We start from the raw sequence: 17,476 nt of genomic DNA on the forward strand, positions 1-17,476 counted from the left end.
TATTCATTATACCCTCTAATTTAGAAATAATTGTTCGTTGTTGACTCCCAGGTACAGAAGTAAATATAGAAGCCCGCGTATCTTAACTTCCCGTATCTCGCTAAATGCCGATCTGGCGGAATCAACGCCCCGGTCTAGGCTAAGAACTTGACAACCACCACCACTTATCCTAAACTTCCCCTTCTATTCTCACCATGTTGGTTTCCTTGACAGTTGGCAAGGTCGATGCCGGTGTCGCGGTGCTCCTCACCCAAGACAATCGACTCGTAAGCTCAAACCCCTAGTCGCCTACTCCCTACTCCCCAGGCATCGACAACTTGCAATTCTGCGGGACATCAATAGCAAACAAAGACACCTACTAATTTTCGCGCAGATTGAATTCCCCTCAGTCCTTCTTCCGAACAACATTAGCTCAGGCAGCATTGTCGATATTACCGTTTCGCGCAACCATGCGGCCGAAGCAGCGAGCGCATCTGCTTTCCAATCCCTCCAGAAGCGAATCCTAAATAAATATGGTGTCAAGGCCCCGTCGCCACCGGTTCTGCGCCTGCGAAATGCAACCCAGACCTCGCTCGTTCTCGAGTGGGACCCAATCGACCTAGCCACTGCATCCCTGAAATCGCTCTCCCTCTACCGCAATGGCTCCAAGGCCGGCTCCATACCCCGCCCGCTCGAGACACGCAGCACAAAAATCAGCGGTCTGGCCATTCACTCCGAGTACTCCTTCCATCTGGTCCTGCGGACCACCGCTGGCACCTACCAGTCGGAGAAGCTGACGTGTCGTACACACAAGATGACCGACCTGTCCGGTATCACTGTCACAACGGGCGTCCTTGACCCGCAGCAGAAGGAGGCTCTCGGTGCTGCATTGGACCGCATTGGAGGCAAGATGATTGACTCGGTCCGTATCGATACCACTCACTTCGTCTGCACGGAAGGACGAGGCGCGCAGTGGGAGAAGGCTGTGGAGATGAACATTCCTGTCGTGGTGCCGGAGTGGGTGGATGCTTGCGAAACTGAGGGGACCATTGTCGGTGTGCGTGGCTACTATCTCAACGCAGACCCTAAGGCCCGTCAGCTTGGCGTAATCCACGGCTCGTCCCACCAGCGTACTACTTCTAGCCTTTCGTCTTCAACTGCCAACCAGGGAAGACCCAGCACTCAGCCCCAACGGAGCCCTTTGCATGAGCAAGTTCCCAGCGAGCCTCCTCTGACTCCATTCCCTGGGGGTGAGACGAGTAGCCAACCCCAGGCGCAGGCGCAAACACAAGAGGTTGGATCACAAGATGGGGAAGACGACGTCCCGCCCCCTCCGCCCCCGCCCAAGGACGAAGCTGAAGATGCAAATGCGCCTACTCCGAATGGTGAGCCAGAAGCGACACCTACTCCAGAGGCAAAGAGCGAGGAGCCTGAAGTCGAAGTTGCAGAGGAGGGCAATAAAGAGGCAGAGAAAGAGCAAACCCTTCCACAGCACCGGCCGGAGGATAACTCCGAGCCAACATCCCTTGGAGATGTAAAGGGCAAAGGCAAAGAGATTGAAAGTGACTTCAACGAAGTGCCTCTCTAAATAGCCCTTGGATGGTCTATTTCACTCTATCCTTGCTTCGCGGTCAATCTCTTGACCTCCCTATATTACTTTTGTCCCCCTTGTCGACCAACGCCTACGATTTTATCCAGTACAGTTTTACCTTGTGGTTGGTAGCGTGTCTTTTCACCTAAGCGGACAAACGATAGGATTCTTACGAACGTGCTCCAACATTGATTCCTCATTTTCCTTTCTCATTTTCGTGTTTGCTGTTATATGTACAGTACGTTATTTTTCCAACGCAGCCTTGCTCATTGACTCGATTGATCTGGTTTATATGAATAGACATTTGGAGACTATTGTAGCTAAGAACGCCAAAACTGCACGTGTGGCTATGGTTCTCTAAATTGTAATTCTATCATAAAACATCGTAAATCAGATGGACCCGCCAGATGTAAAGTCAGTAGTCTGCAAAAACAAAAGCCCAGCCCCTTTTGAGAGACTATAATACATAGTATCGACGCAGGCTCACCAAAACGAAAATTCAGAACAAATCCAGTTTGGAATCGTTTCGAATTCAGTTCTCGTTGCGAATAACATCGTCAATCGCCTGTGCAACGTAGGCGACGTTCTTTTGGCTCACTGTACAAAGTGTCAGCTTATGTTTATAAGTATGCTTGATCGGGGGTCCTTACGGCCGCTGATAGATGCTCGGCCTGACTTGAGCAGGTAAATGTGGTACTTGTCCTTCAAAGCGTAGACTTGCTTTGGGGTAAGACCAGTGTAGGAGAACATGCCGTTCTAAGAAGAGAATTAGTACAAATTATGTTACACATATTAGTACGATCCAAATAGCTTACCTGCTGGATGATGTGCTCCCAAGTACCAGGGGTCTGCAGACGGACCAGCTCATTGTACAGAGCCTCACGCATGGCCTTAATGCGTGAGCTCATGACCTTCAAGTCCTCATGCCAGTCGGCAGTAAGCTCGTCGCTGGTAAGAACTTTCTTGACGATAGTGCAGCCAACACGCGGGCCCATGGAGAACTCGCCACGGATCAGGTGGCATAGGTTGTTCACAACGACGTCGCGAATGGAGACTGAGGCACGGTTGGTACAGTAGTGGAACGCACCAACGCGCTGGCCGTATAGGCCGAAGTTCTTGGAGAAGCTCTGTGCCACACACATCTCCATGTTCGGCTTGTTGTTGAAGAAGTAGCGGACGGCCCAAGCGTCCTCCTCAACGGAGCCTGAAGCGAAGCCCTGGTAGGCCGAATCGAAGAAGGGGAAGAGCTTCTTGCGCTCGCAAAGGTCAGCGATGGCAACCCACTGCTCCTTGTTGGGATCCAGGCCGGTGGGGTTGTGCGCGCAGGCATGCAGCAGCACAACATCGCCCTCCTGCGCCTCGGACTCGAGGGAGGACATCATGCCCTCGAAATCGAAGGACCGGGTTGCGGCATGGTAGTACGGGTATGTCTTGCGGGGCACACCGGCCAGCTCCCAAATGGTCTGGTGGTTGGCCCAGGATGGGTTGGACAGCCACACGTTGGTGGGTTTCATGTGGTGGGCAAGGAACAGGGCACCGAGATGGTTGGCACCGGTACCGGCGACGGTCTGCACGGAACCAATGCGTGCCTTGGCATCTTCTTCGCTTTGTTTACCCTCAAATCCGAACATTAGATCCCGCGCAATTCCTAGGAAGGGCACATCGCCCTCGATCGCAGTGTATTCGTGGCGGAAGAGGTCGTCATCTACCACCAGCGCTTTCTCGGCCTTTTGTACGACGGGAAGGGGCCATGGCTTTCCATCGTCTGTCCGGTAGACACCCACGCCCAGGCTAACCTTCTGCGGGTGGGGATCAACTGCGTAGGCGCCGTTCAGGGCGAAGATCTCGTCCGGAGGTACCGGGGAAACATTAAGACGAGTGTCGATGTTGCTCATTGCGATATGTAGAGGTTGCAATTGGGATTCCTGTGGTCGCTATTAAGGAATTTGTGGCGAGACCGCGGCGAGTATAAGTAAAGATTAAAATCCGCTGAGTCAACCCGATATCGCCGTCTATCTTTTTGCCCCGCGGGAAGTCCCGCTTAGTAGCGGATTCCGGGGTGCAAGAAACGTAAATTGCAATGCCTTCATCTTTGTTTGATTCAAAAGAAGAGATAGCCGTGAATAGCCTTATATTTTTGACCATGTGCTGGTTCATGAACGGTCTTGGAGGTACGTTATTGATCTCATCTTGGACTAAAGTCTAAAGATCAGCATGAAACGTCATCAGATGTTTGCTGACGCACATCATGAACTCACTATATTTACCAGAAGATAAATCTGAGTTTTTCTTGTGTAGCCCTTTATTCGAGGGGGGTTGATGATGGCTTGTGGTGTGTCGTTGGGAATATATGGAAGTGGGGGATGCGCGGTGATATATAGTGGGTTGAAATATACATCGTGGTAAGATGACATATTTTCTACAACGGCATTTATGAATCGTTCTGTTTGGCTCTTATATTCCTTTTGACTTTTTAAAAACGTATTCCTAGTGTCTTGATTAACATTCCAATGCGAAAAAAGTCCAGTTACAGCTAAATTCTTTATTATATGGTATGTTTCAATTATATCAAGATGAAAACCTAGGAAATTCACTCGAATAGGACAAAATGAAGGATGCTAAAAGGAGAGGCTTATTGACTCAGCCATGACTTCTCAGATATTGCTCGAGCTCTTACCTCAATCCATGCTTTGGACATATATGGATTTGGAGCCGAGGATAATAAAGACGCTTGGACTCAATATCGTGCTACACAACCACTCAGCTTGTCTCCGTACCGAGACACAGGAATAACTTAACACAGACCTTATATGCATATTCACCTCAGGGATATAGACCGAAGTTGGTACATGTGTTCAAATGATACCCCGAGAGCTCGGTACTACATGAACTTCGATAGTCCCAAACCACATTATCTTCTGTACTCGCCACCAGATAGAGCAGACAGTGTACAGTTTTCTTACCAATATGGCCTCTCACACCGTAGCTGATGACTGTGCTTTGCAGAAGTTTCGGCTTCCCACCATCGTCCAGCCACTTCACAATAGCATCCCCCCGGAGCTGCTCCCTCGGTATGACCCAATCTATGTCGCATACTATAATGCATTCAATGCCGGGCGACTACATACGCATGAGGTCCCGATCGAAGAGTTCCGCAAGAACCCTGCCCGTTATACCATTTCTTATGGCCGAGCTCCTGGCCCTGATATTTTCCGCATCACAGAACAGAAATGTCCTGTCGACGGCGGTGAAATCACCATACGAATATTTGAGCCAGCGCCCCAGATTGACACTCAGGGTCAGCCAAAGAGAAGAGCAGCCTATGTCAACTTCCATGGTGGTGGGTGGGTGTTTGGTGGACTGGCCTACGACCACGATTTCTGTAAGCGAGTTGTCCATGGACTTGATGGAGACCTGGTCGCATTTGATGTGGACTACCGCCTCGCCCCGGAGTATAAATATCCCATTCCTGTGAATGATTGTTGGGCTGCTTTCAATTGGGTAGGAATCCCCCGGGTCAAGACCTTGGATGAGAACCAACCGCTGACGAGGCAACGGCTAGATTCGCTCCTACAAAGCGCCTGAGTTCAATCTAGACCTAGATAAATTCGCAGTGGGCGGTGCGTCGGCTGGAGGCCAGCTTTCAGCTGTCATCAGCTATCTCTGCCGTGATGCAAATATTCCTCTGCGCTTGCAAGTCTTGACCGTGCCAGTGACAGACTTGCACAGTGTCTTCACCCCTGAAGGAGAGTTTGACCGCGAGGGTTGTCCCTACGAATCATACCGGGAGATGGAGTTTGCGCCAGCCCTACCAGCAGCGCGCATGGCATATTTCCACCGGCAATTTCTAGGAGTTCCTCGCCCGACGGCGTCTAATGAGGTAAATTCAGACATGAAGTAATTAAGGGCTTGATACTCATTCGTCTAGGATTGGAAGATATCGCCCATTCTCGCACCGAACTTCCAGAACTTGGCCCCTGCGTTGGTGTCTACGGCGGAATTGGATCCGCTGCGCGACGAAGGAGAGGCGTATGCAGCTAAGCTTCAAGCTGCTGGGGTATCTGTTGAGATAGACCGAATTGCAGGTGCTCCACATTTAGTCGTTGGACTCGATGGAATTCTGGAGGGAGGTCGGCGATATAATGAGAAGGTGATTGCGACAATGAAGCGGCAGCTTAAAGGGATGAGTTCCGTAAACAAATAATACGATAGTACCAAAACTTTAAAATACCAATAATACCGAATATTACGAGAATAACTGCCGAAGAACCCGTCTCCCTTCGGTCCTGCGGATACCGGGAAATTTCGGCTGGGGATTCGGAGAGTCTAGCTGACCTCAAATTTGCGACTTTTCCTTGAAGAAGACCAATCCTCGATTTCACTTCCCATAGAAGCTTTAGAAGCTTGGTGTGAGCCTTCGTATACCCTCTTTGTTACATCTGCCCAATTGTCACATAAATGAATCCCACTTCCTCCCGAGCCGCGGTGCGCTCTATGGCCACCCTGACACATGCGGCCAGAGCCACCCCCGCAGCTCGCAATCTTTTGTCGCCTTTTGTTACCCGATCTCTGGGCTCTAATACCCGTCAATTCGCTCAGTTCCCCCGCCTTCAATCCTTGAACACTTTCTCCAACAAGCGAGCCTTTGGAACTACCGTCAGGATGGTATGCAGTTTCGAGAGCGTGGACAAATTCAGAACTGATGCGTGTGATCTAGTCTGTTGACGCTCGTACTGAGAGCGATGCCTTTGGTGAAATTCAGGTGAGTGAATATTGACGCAATGACACCACACAAAGCTAATTTTTTTTCTTAATAGGTCCCCGGAGACAAGTACTGGGGTGCGCAGACCCAGCGGTAAGGCGCCCTGTCAATTCGAGACGTTACAATGGGAAAAAAAAAGGAACAAGGTCGCTGATGGATACAGCTCCCTGGGCAACTTCGACATCAACCAGCCCCAGGACCGCATGCCCGCCCCCGTGGTCAAGGCCTTCGGTATCCTGAAGGGTGCTGCCGCCGAAGTGAACATGAAGTACGGCCTTGGTATGTGAAGCTCTTGCGGAATTTAGATATCGTCTGGTTATTGACTTGCATAAGACCCCAAGATTGGTGAGGCTATTAAGCAGGCCGCTGCTGAGGTTGCCGAGGGTAAGCTGCTGGACCACTTCCCTTTGGTCGTCTGGCAGACTGGTTCCGGTACCCAGTCCAACATGAACTCTAACGAGGTCATCTCCAACCGTGCTATTGAGATTCTTGGTGGCACCATGGGCTCCAAGAAGCCCGTCCACCCCAACGATCACGTTAACATGTCCGCTTCCTCCAACGACTCCTTCCCCACCGTTATGCACATCGCTGCCGTTGTCGAGCTCGAGCAGTCCCTTCTGCCTTCGCTCAAGGGCCTCCGCGACGCCCTCCAGGTGAAGGTCGACCAGTTCGAGCACATTATCAAGATTGGCCGTACCCACTTGCAGGACGCCACTCCCCTTACTCTTGGCCAGGAGTTCTCTGGCTACGTCGCCCAGCTCGATCGTAACATCGAGCGTGTCCAGGCTACTATCCCTCACCTGCGCTTCTTGGCTCAGGGTGGTACCGCTGTCGGCACCGGTCTCAACACCTTCAAGGGCTTCGACGAGGCCGTCGCTGCCGAGATCTCTAAGCTGACCGGCACTGAGTTCAAGACCGCCCCTAACAAGTTCGAGGTTCTGGCTGCCCACGATTCCATCATCGAGGCTTCCGGCTCCCTGAACACCCTGGCCGCCTCGTTGTTCAAGATCGCCCAGGATGTGCGCTACCTTGGCTCCGGCCCTCGCTGCGGTCTGGGCGAGCTGAGCCTGCCCGAGAACGAGCCCGGCTCTTCCATCATGCCCGGAAAGGTCAACCCCACCCAGTGCGAGTCCCTCACCATGGTCTGCGCTCAGGTTATGGGTAACCACGTTGCTGCCACCATCGGTGGCATGAACGGCCAGTTCGAGCTTAACGTCTTCAAGCCCGTCATGATCGCCAACCTGCTCCACAGCGTGCGCATCCTCTCTGATGGCATGAACAGCTTCCGTACCCACCTGGTGGACGGTCTGCAGGCTAACGAGGGACGTATCAACTCCCTTCTCCACGAGAGGTATGCACTTAACCCTCCCTTACTTTTGATGGCAAATTCTAACTGTATGATAGTCTGATGCTCGTGACTTGCCTGAACCCTGTCATTGGTTACGACATGGCCTCCAAGGTGGCCAAGAACGCTCACAAGAAGAACCTTACTCTGAAGGAGAGCGCTATGGAGCTTAAGGCTCTCAGCTCAGAGGAGTTCGACCAGTATGTCCGCCCTGAGCTGATGCTGGCCCCCAAGGAGTTGAAGTAGATGTACAGCAATGCTGTCCTGTGATATTATAGATCATTCTAGATAGGATGTGTACACTGAAAAGAATTTTATGTTTAATCACCTTGTGTTGTGATATTATACGGTTTTCTTTGTGTTGTGATCCCAACTTTCTCTGTAGTTATAAATAGCATCTTCGATCGCAAACCCGATCAAGAACGCTAGTGAACCGGGGCTGATATCATTTTGATACTATAGATTTCAATAAATTTAGAATTTTACAATGCAGAAATAAGCAAATTACACATAGTAAAAAAACCTGAGAGAAGCAAAAAATAGAAATCCACTTGTCCCTTGGTATGGGGGGAGTATTAATAGAAAAGCCCCCCTTAGTGGCGGTGTCTCAGCTGTACCTGAACCCTGCAAAGTAAAGTACTTATTTCTGAACATCTTAAAAACATCTTCTTTCCCACGCAACCCTTGTATCCCTCCTCAATTATATACTAAAGTCTCAAACAAATTAACTCAAATCCAAGACCGCCGATCTTCCTTGCGACCCTCGGCCCCTGATAAACAAACCCCTCAACCCTCAATCTCTTCAACACTCCCACTCTCCAACACCCACCACCAAAATGACCGCACACGCCCTTACAAGTACCACAATGCCGGAGGCCACAAAGCCAATCATGAGCTCAACAATCACCACAGTAGAGGCCGAAATCGATACCCTCACCGACGGCCCCCTCTTCCCCTCCAACCTCATCTCCCCCGAAGTGATCTCCCTCCTACCAACAGACTACACAATCCGGCCCATGCGCCGCTCAGACTACCACCGCGGCTACCTGGACGTTCTACGTGTGTTGACAACTGTTGGCGATATCACCGAGGAAGCATGGAACCAGCGGTACGACTGGATTACCTCGCGCAATGACGAGTACTACATGCTCGTGGTCTGCGATGGTGCGGATAAAATTGTCGGAACTGGCAGTCTGATTGTTGAGCGCAAGTTTATTCACTCGCTCGGTATGGTTGGGCACATTGAAGACATTGCCGTTGAGAAGAACCAGCAGGGCAAGAAGCTTGGCTTGAGAATTATCCAGGCTTTGGATTATGTTGCTGCCCAGGTTGGCTGCTACAAGGTATGTGTTTTTGTCTCTTATATCTATGATTTTAGTGTTGTGTCACGGTTCATTGCTGACTAGTTTACAGAGCATTCTTGACTGCTCCGAAGTCAATGAGGGTTTCTATGTCAAGTGTGGCTTCAAGCGCGCTGGCCTCGAGATGGCGCATTATTACTGAGCGTTTATTGATCCATGTATTTTTTAACCGCCTGGTTCACACCGGTTGTTTGGCATGGCGTTTGGGTCATTTGGTTCAGTTAGTCCCGCAAGGCTTCGGCGAGGCGCCGTTATCCATGAGAAACTTACGCAAAGCATGGGATTGTTGCATTTGAGGGGACAGAGCTGCATCTGACCCTAATCCATCGTGATTAGCATTCATAGATGGCCTCTCGGCTCATAATAAGGAGCAGCTGAAGCATCTGTATGATTTTGCATCCACTTCCACTTTTGGCAACTCAGTTGCACATTGTGGGAGTCCGAAGGCTAGGAAATGCTTGATCTACCAATCGTGATCATGATGATGGTGCTTCTGCCATTGCGGTGATCCTCATCTTATATTGTAACACTACTGATGCTGTTTCTTGTTTCCCAAGGTTGTATTGTCTCTACTTTCTCGGAGTTCGAATCAATGAATGCATTGCGAGGGGATGGAGACCTAGATGGTCTAAGTATAGATGTGCTTGAAACATGACAATTATATATCATTACTATTCAACTTGGAAGATTATCCTCCCGCCTGAAATCGAAAAGTCCAAGATGCCAGAAAGAGGCTATGTACCGAAATGGGTGTTTCGTCTTGCATATGTAGATATTTTAACGTCAAAAGGTTAGAACAAGTCATAACATGAAATTCAATTATAGACCGGAAGGCCGAGCCTGGACTACTTCGTTGACAAGATCCGATAGAGATATACATCCAACCACTCATGAGTAGGCCGGGTGAACATGAACTCCAAGAGAAAAAGCAAGAAACGTTCCATTGCTGGAGGTTGGACAGGAACATAGTTTTAATACTCGCATGGGGATTCATATTTTTGATTCCTTTGTTCCCATTTTTCTGCATGAAATTGTATTGCATAAAGTATTTCCAGAAACAAGGTCAAGGCCCAAGGCCAGTCAGACAGTACTCCAGCTCCGGTGCCCGTAAGTTCCATCATATCGCAACCATCACAGCGCTGCTCCTTTCCGAACACCTCCATTCCCAACTATTTCATAAAGAAATTTAGCGGGACTTGGCGGCGACCTTGGGGGCAGAGCCCTTAGCACCCTGCTTGCTCTGGATGCGCTGGGCACCGCCCTTGGAGGCGGCAATCTTGGCCTTCTCGGCCTTCTTGGCGCTGGCGGAAGCAGCCTTCTTCTCCTTGGCGTCCTTGATGGCCTGCTTGCGAGCAGCCTCACGGGCCTCGGGGCGCTGGGAGCGACGCTCCTTGATCACATCGAGGGAAGCACCGACGATACCACGCTGGTTCTTGACAACACGGCGAGTGCGCTTCTTGGCGACCTCCTATATATCCAAAAAATAACCCGGTCAGTAATCTGCAGTCGCATTTTCCATCAATTGAATCTGAATCATGGTGGTGACGTGATAATTCCTCCTCTTGCTCCGTCTCATGGTTGGCGTCACCATTCGATTAGGCCTTTTGTCCCTCCACACAATCTAACAGTAATCCAAGGGGAGGGGCGACCGACCTCAGAGATACCCTTGCGGTGCTGGCGACGGAAGAGAACAGTCCATGCGATGCGGCGGGGGTTCTTGCGCTGGAGGAAAAGGGACTCGGACTTTCCACGCTGGAAGCGGAAGATCTTGCTGTCGCCACGGACGAACAGCTTGCCCTAAAACATTAAAGATCAAAGATTAGCCTCAAGTAGCAACAAAAACACGGCGGAATTCATGTGCGACGGTTCGGCTAAGACGGAGTGCAACAATTGTGACGGTATTGAAATATCGAAATGTGAATGTCGAATCCGCGATGCCGTTGTTCCCTCGCACACAAATTCCTCCCAAAGGCGACGACTGGAATTGCAAACGCACCTTGCCAGGGTAGATCTTCTGGCCGCTGAAGGCGTCGTCGTAAGTACGCATCTTGACGGATGGAGATGCGCTGACGGGGGTCGGTTGGCGTTGAGTGGTTGTCGTAAATCGTGGATCGCGGTGATGCTACTGACCCAATTGTGGTGCGGGCGCTCGCTAAAGTGCGACACGTGACCGCCTCTGCCCTTTCCGGGTTTACTTATCGATAAGATCACATGATGTGACTGTCTTTTCCAATACTTCAATTCTTTATGATTTCTGGTCAGGATAGTTGCGTAGTTTGAATTTTATCACTTAAGTCTCTGCTTCCATCTACACGTTGCTATGGGTAAAAATGATAAAATACATAAAATGACATGAGATTCGCCTTTTTTTACTAACAAGTCCTCGGCAAAGCGCTTTCGCTGACCAACCACTCCTGGCTTCAATGAAGTCGAATTTCCTTGGAATCTGGACTACATATGCGGGTGGAAGCTGTCCGTAATAGAGCGGATCGAGTAGCATCCTCATATACAAGTATGTGTACTCAGTTTACATATACATATCTTCTTCGATGGCTCTCTATCAGAGTTGGAATGAGGAATAGATACAGTTAACATATGTACAATTCGAGGACCACATCCATGCAGCAAACGATACAACGATAAGTACACCTGTGGGGGCTGTAAGTGGCTGGACTACATTGGATGTATAATGACGGATGTGTTCCAGCTAAGAATGGCCGACTAAAGCCAAACACACCCGGCCTCGGGGCGTGGAGCCGACGACCTCAGGAGGTTGGTTCTCCGCAACGCCTTCTAGAAAGCCAGAATAACCTGAGACAAGGGTCATGGGAGGAGCAGAGAACGGAATCCTACTCAAAGCATGTTGCCCAATAACAAACGCTTGGAATTCAATGCCTGCTATCGCAGATAAAAAGGGTTGTCCTGCACTTCATGGTCACATAACACCAACGGACTTAGGTCATAGCATGTGTCCGAGTCCACTCCTTTGCCGTTTGGATAGCAGCAGGCTCATCGTCCTTCCATCTCTGAGCAACGTCATTGGCGAGCGGGTCATCGGGATTCGGGGCTCCAAGCAGTGCCTGGATCGAGAGTAGAATCGTACGAATCTGGAGAGCTGGAGACCAATTATCTGAAAACATGGTTAGATATTCGTCGTTTAAGAATGAATAATGCTGCATCTTACTCTTCAAGACATCCAAACAGATGCGACCGAGACGATCGATGTTGGGGTGGTAGATCTTGGTCAGGAAGCGGATTTTGGGTGGGGTCATAGGATAGTCGTCTGGCAGGAAGAGCTCAAGTCGGAAGATACCACCTGCAGAAAGCACGTTAGTACTTCAATTGACATGAAGGTTTTATTATCGTGAGCCTACCCTCGTATGGAGATTGTGCTGGTCCGTGAATTGAGACGTCGAAATAGCGGAGGTTATCGTCATGGGGCACAGCGTTAATGCCCGGAACACTGATACCCAAGCACAACATGTTAGCTGTTATACATTTGACTTTTCGAGCGAGATACTTTGCTTACGGCTCTGCCATCAGACGTTCTGTCTCCTTAATGATTCTCTTGGGTAAAGCCATGGTGAACCGGCTTATCGACTCGCGTGTAGACCTGGTTTAGTAATTTCAGACGAGCAGACTGTTCTTCAAGGCGACTAAAAACCTGCACCTTTTCGACGTTGACTGGGACCACAATATGTAATCGGAAAAGCCAACAGAGAAAAGTAATGCGCAAGATAACAAAAAATCCAGGTCCAGATCTCGACGTAACCGGCCGAGGGGCTCCTGCATGGTGGGGTTATTTCGCGTCCCGTATACGAGATCATGTGATGTCATAGTCCCACAGCCACAGCCACAGCACCAGCCACGTGCCTGTCCTTATCGCGTTATCGCAACCCAACTCTCCAGTCTTCGCGACAAGTCAAAGAATATAACTACCATATCCAAGCATGAAACAAGGATAGAGGATGCCATTGTGGAAAATGGGAACAGGTGCATCGCTACCAACTACATATGGTTTTGCTTTATCTGCATGGATAGACCTTTGACTCCTCGGTTCCTGCAAGATCGCGGCCCGACGAACACCGGAGATTAAACGCAGCGGCAGTCACAGTCACCATGTCTAGCTCAATGGAACCGAGACCTCTCACGTCGGCTATGGAGAGCCCGACGTTTGAAGAGGACAGCTCATTTCATGTAGAGCAACCGGTGGGCTCAATGTCAATATCCCCCTGTGGACGCGATGTCGTTCTAGCGTCCAAGGAGGGTCTACATGTCATCGACCTAGACTCGCCATATTCGCCACCGCGCTATCTCCCTCATCACACACCGTGGGAGGTAGCTGATGTGCAGTGGTCGCCATTCGCTGCACGCGATCAGTGGGTTGTCAGTACATCTAACCAGAAAGCATTGGTCTGGAATTTGGCCATGAAGACATGGCAGAACTCAATTGAAATTGTGCTTCACGCCCATACTCGAGCAATCACCGATATCAATTTCTCGGCATTCCATCCAGATATCCTAGCAACTTGTTCCGTGGACAGCTTTGTGCATTGCTGGGATTTACGTGCTCCGGCGCGGCCAGCGGTCTCATTTTCTGATTGGTTTACTGGTGCAACGCAGGTGAAATGGAATCGACAAGACCCTCATGTCATCGCAAGCTCTCATGACCGGTTCCTTCGGATTTGGGATGACCGCATGGGCGCATACCCGATTAAGTCGATTGAAGCACATAACACCAAGATCTATGGAGTTGACTGGAATCGTGTTCGACGCGGTGCTCTAGTTACATGTTCCCTAGATAGAACCATCAAGTTCTGGGACTACACCACCGATTCAGATTCCGATGTCCCAGAAAAGCAGATTCACACACCATTTCCGGTTTGGCGGGCACGCAACACGCCATTTGGATGGGGTATGCTTGCAATGCCACAGAGAGGCAACAATGATCTTCATCTTTACAGCCGGCGAGCTGGAGAGGACTCAAACCCAGAGGATGACTTGCCTTTGGTACATAGTTTTCCCGGACACAAGGGACACGTCAAAGAGTTCTTGTGGAGACCACGCGGAGGGGTAGCGGATGGAATTGACCACCGCGAATACCAACTTGTCACGTGGGGGACAGACAGGGAACTTCGTCTCCATAAAGTTGACCCTGAGATTCTGGCGCGCGTCGGGTACGAAAAGGGCAAGTCCTTTATTTCCACACGAACCGTGACACGTCTCGGTGCCGTATATCGGAGTTTCCGCGATGTGAATTCAGATTTGGATCTCGACGACCTTGACGTGGTTTCCTCTGTTGGGCAACAAAACCAGAATACTGCGGCAGGTAGTGGGATGAACGCCATTACTGTTCCTCACGCTCGGGGTTGGATAAAGGGAGGCCATGTTGACCGATTTGGCATGCAACCGAGGTCAAATTTAAGAGCCGACACAAATCCAATTGCTTGGATGCGCGGTGTGAAGATCTCAGGCTGGGACATTGAGACATTAGGAGATGAAATCAGCCAGGTCGGCGAAAAGTTCACCAAGGTGGCGTTTGATTCAGTTGATGTTCGACAAAGAAAGATTTCCATCTCTCTCAACGGGCCCTGGGGTGCTGACGGGGCCTCCTTGTTCTTGAAAGTAGATATCAAATTCCCAATGAGCTATCCCAAGACTGCTATCCCAACCTTTGCATTCCAAAAGACGGCAGCCGTCACAGATGAATGGGCTGCGAAGACCACCGCTGAACTGCGCACAATTGCTGAAACCTACATGTCCCGAAATCGAGGGTGCCTGGAAGGTGCTGTGCGTTATCTTCTAGGCGAAAGCAGTCTGGAGGACAGCATCGCGTGGATATTGGATGAAACTAGCGATAATCTCAAGTCTCCTGTTAACGGTGAACTGGAAGGCGAATCCAGCGACGAGGATGAAGTCGGCATGACCCAGAGCCAAGAACTGGGGATGAGCTCTGAGCTACTCCGTCCTGTCAATGCCAACGTCATGGTGCCTGTGGCCAAAGTATGCGGCGCGCTTTGGGCAAATGACGGCCGCCTCATTTGCTTCTTCCCGCCGAAACCAAAGAAGGATAAATCATCCGAGTTGTTCGAAAACATGGGCTTCAAAGAGATGACTCGCTGGTCTAGAGGCGATAAAGTTTTTGAAGGCTTCGGCCGATTACATACCAACTCACCCGGTCCACGCGGAACGGGAACGATAACGAGCACAGATGATGGTGACTCGGATGATTCGGACGAATCATACTCAGATACATCGAGCTCTTCGGGCTCCTCTGACGTTATTTCTGGGCTACCGACACGTTTCCCAGCACCTCGAACGTGGCGTAGTGCTGGCAGCTATGGCCTCCACCGGCCACGATCAACAGATAATTCTCAGCGATCGACTGCAGGTGGTGCCACAGTCAAATCAGAAGCACCCCAGAATATCGTATCTATTCATGATCTGAGTGATATGCTACCCGTCAAGCGGGAATTGGCGAGTCAATATCGCATATGTGGCAAAGGAACAGATGTATGCGCTCATAACGCGGCTGTTGCTCTTGATGCTGGATGCTACGAATTGGCCCAAATCTGGGGTCTGATCAAGTTAATATTGCATGTCCGAAAAAGCCCCCGCACTTTGCCTGAGCCAGGGCTGTTGCAAAGGCGCACACACAAAAAAGGGGGCGGAATTGGTGGTCTAGGACGAGATGGGCTGTATAGAGACTTGACGGGCAGTATCATTCGCTGGGGCGACCACCCCCTTGGTAGTCATTGGCTTGTCCCTGCTCTCTTCGAACACTTTGAGCGTATTGGTGATGTGCAAATGGTGGCAATGCTCTCATGCGTACTACTAGAAGCCAACCAAGAGGGATATTTAGAGAATCAGCAAGCCAAAAAGACACCCGGGACACATGATTTCTCAATGGATATCTCCCCTGTTGCATCGGCAATTCCAGCCAAGCCACAGGTTGCGATGCCAGCTTCAGCTGTCCCCAAAGAGGTCCAGGTTGCGCCCGAGACCTCAGCACGCTCGTCTAGTGAGATCTGGCGCCTCGATTCCACTCCCCCATATTCCACAGGCAGTACTCCTCCGTTCATGTCCCGTCCACGAGGCATCGCTGCTGACCGAAAAACCCCGAGCCACAATGTCTCCATGGCTGCATCACCTGATCAGCAATCCCAGGCACGAAGTGGATCTGGGTTTGGATCAGTGTTGGCGTCCTCATTATCTCGTTCATTCACATTCGGACCGTCGTCTGCGTCACCCCCAACAAGTAGGATGGACAAGAAAAAGCCTACTCCGCAAAACAGCCCAAGTGTGGCAGCTGGACAAGTGGTAAGTAGTTTCAATCCAGTTTTGAGATGCCCGCAAAGTTTGATATCTGACCTCGATTACTCTCTAGTCACAGACTCAATCGGAGACTGAAAGCAATCATGCAACGGATACTCCACCACCACCCGCAAGATTCAAAGTCACTTTCAAGAACCAAAATGCATTTGAAAGTGACGGACCAGCGCAAGACTCTTTTCTTGACACGGATGAGGAGTCGATGTATCGGTCATACCGCGTTGCTTATGCCAATCTGTTATCGATTTGGGACCTCCCCGTCCAACAAAGCGAGGTGATGAAGATTGGAGCCGTGGCTGATCGAGTGGACGACTTGACCTCGAGCCATTACTGGAACAGCATCATCTCCAAAGAGACCGCTTTGGAAGACCCACAGCCGGAGCCAAACTTCCAAGCTCTTGACTTCCAGCGCCATTGCGCCAGCTGCGGTCACGCGTTGCAGCTCTCCATCTTTAATAAACAATCCATAGACCCGAATAACCCCCCCAAGCGACACCAGCGCAAACAATCAGGCCGCCGATGCCCTAACTGCAAGCCTCGACAGCCACTGCCAACCAAACTACCCTGCGTCATCTGCGGCGAGGTGGTCGATGGTATGCTGATCCCTTGTCTGAGCTGCGGACATGTAAGCTGTTTCGACTGCCATCGACACTGGTTCCTTCGACCGGCCGACAAATTCGACAGCCCATTCGACAACCCAGACCAGAACAAGTTCCTTCCAACCTGTCCAACAGGATGCGGCTGTCAATGCTCCGAGCACATTGCCGTTGATGTCCCCATGCCCGTGTGGGAACCAGCATCCCCCGGCCCCACGGAATACGCACCCATCACCCAGCACAGCATTGTACAGGCGAAACACTCTCATCGCCGACAATCTGAGCCCGTTGTCTTGGATCATGGCCGAAAAGAGGCACAGCAGCCCAAGGGCGTTGGCCAACCTGAACACGATTTGGATGTATGGCAGGATTCGTCGCCATTTGCATCTCTGGCGCGTGGTCTCGGCGGTGGGCTGAGTCGTGGCTTGCAGCCGAAAGAAGCTCGGAAGAAGAATAAATCTGTCGCCGTGCCGTCGAATTTGAGGAATTCTTGATTTTTCAGGGTTGGCG

At 50.6% G+C, this 17,476-nt stretch overlaps 8 protein-coding genes across 8 annotated transcripts; 5 read left to right on the top strand and 3 right to left on the bottom strand.

Moving 5' to 3' along the window:
- Positions 1-194: 194 nt before the first annotated feature.
- N7447_007164 (putative chitin biosynthesis protein (Chs5)) lies at positions 195-1,567 on the top strand (the record flags this gene model as incomplete). Its single annotated transcript, XM_057231426.1, has 2 exons — positions 195-266; positions 374-1,567. The coding sequence occupies 2 exons, from the start codon at positions 195-197 to the stop codon at positions 1,565-1,567; spliced, it is 1,266 nt and encodes a 421-aa protein (XP_057086516.1).
- A 535-nt stretch (positions 1,568-2,102) lies between these two features.
- On the bottom strand, positions 2,103-3,465 carry N7447_007165 (putative aspartate transaminase; the record flags this gene model as incomplete). The annotated part of the gene is made up of 3 exons (XM_057231427.1): positions 2,103-2,167; positions 2,221-2,326; positions 2,386-3,465. 3 exons carry the CDS (start codon positions 3,463-3,465, stop codon positions 2,103-2,105), a joined length of 1,251 nt encoding a protein of 416 aa, XP_057086517.1.
- A 1,072-nt stretch (positions 3,466-4,537) lies between these two features.
- On the top strand, positions 4,538-5,774 carry N7447_007166 (alpha/beta hydrolase; the record flags this gene model as incomplete). Its single annotated transcript, XM_057231428.1, has 3 exons — positions 4,538-5,071; positions 5,133-5,450; positions 5,499-5,774. The coding sequence occupies 3 exons, from the start codon at positions 4,538-4,540 to the stop codon at positions 5,772-5,774; spliced, it is 1,128 nt and encodes a 375-aa protein (XP_057086518.1).
- A 254-nt stretch (positions 5,775-6,028) lies between these two features.
- Positions 6,029-7,923, top strand: N7447_007167 (class II fumarate hydratase; the record flags this gene model as incomplete). Its single annotated transcript, XM_057231429.1, has 6 exons — positions 6,029-6,235; positions 6,288-6,332; positions 6,388-6,425; positions 6,496-6,611; positions 6,666-7,683; positions 7,737-7,923. 6 exons carry the CDS (start codon positions 6,029-6,031, stop codon positions 7,921-7,923), a joined length of 1,611 nt encoding a protein of 536 aa, XP_057086519.1.
- Positions 7,924-8,513: 590 nt separating this feature from the next.
- gup1 (glucosamine 6-phosphate N-acetyltransferase) lies at positions 8,514-9,180 on the top strand (the record flags this gene model as incomplete). Its single annotated transcript, XM_057231430.1, has 2 exons — positions 8,514-9,020; positions 9,091-9,180. 2 exons carry the CDS (start codon positions 8,514-8,516, stop codon positions 9,178-9,180), a joined length of 597 nt encoding a protein of 198 aa, XP_057086520.1.
- Positions 9,181-10,224: 1,044 nt separating this feature from the next.
- On the bottom strand, positions 10,225-11,085 carry N7447_007169 (60S ribosomal protein eL24; the record flags this gene model as incomplete). The annotated part of the gene is made up of 3 exons (XM_057231431.1): positions 10,225-10,506; positions 10,692-10,835; positions 11,035-11,085. 3 exons carry the CDS (start codon positions 11,083-11,085, stop codon positions 10,225-10,227), a joined length of 477 nt encoding a protein of 158 aa, XP_057086521.1.
- Positions 11,086-11,949: 864 nt separating this feature from the next.
- Positions 11,950-12,647, bottom strand: N7447_007170 (E2 ubiquitin-conjugating protein UBC13). Its single transcript, XM_057231432.1, has 4 exons — positions 12,568-12,647; positions 12,413-12,501; positions 12,223-12,354; positions 11,950-12,168 (listed from the first exon to the last, which is right to left on the bottom strand). The coding sequence occupies exons 1-4, from the start codon at positions 12,618-12,620 to the stop codon at positions 11,993-11,995; spliced, it is 450 nt and encodes a 149-aa protein (XP_057086522.1). The 5' UTR covers positions 12,621-12,647; the 3' UTR covers positions 11,950-11,992.
- A 510-nt stretch (positions 12,648-13,157) lies between these two features.
- On the top strand, positions 13,158-17,460 carry N7447_007171 (Mtc5p; the record flags this gene model as incomplete). The annotated part of the gene is made up of 2 exons (XM_057231433.1): positions 13,158-16,358; positions 16,426-17,460. The coding sequence occupies 2 exons, from the start codon at positions 13,158-13,160 to the stop codon at positions 17,458-17,460; spliced, it is 4,236 nt and encodes a 1,411-aa protein (XP_057086523.1).
- Between the last annotated feature and the right edge of the window lie 16 nt (positions 17,461-17,476).

This window comes from Penicillium robsamsonii (genome assembly GCF_028829455.1).
Source record: "Penicillium robsamsonii strain IBT 29466 chromosome Unknown utg000003l_segment0_segment0, whole genome shotgun sequence".
In the NCBI taxonomy this organism is placed as follows: domain Eukaryota; kingdom Fungi; phylum Ascomycota; class Eurotiomycetes; order Eurotiales; family Aspergillaceae; genus Penicillium; species Penicillium robsamsonii.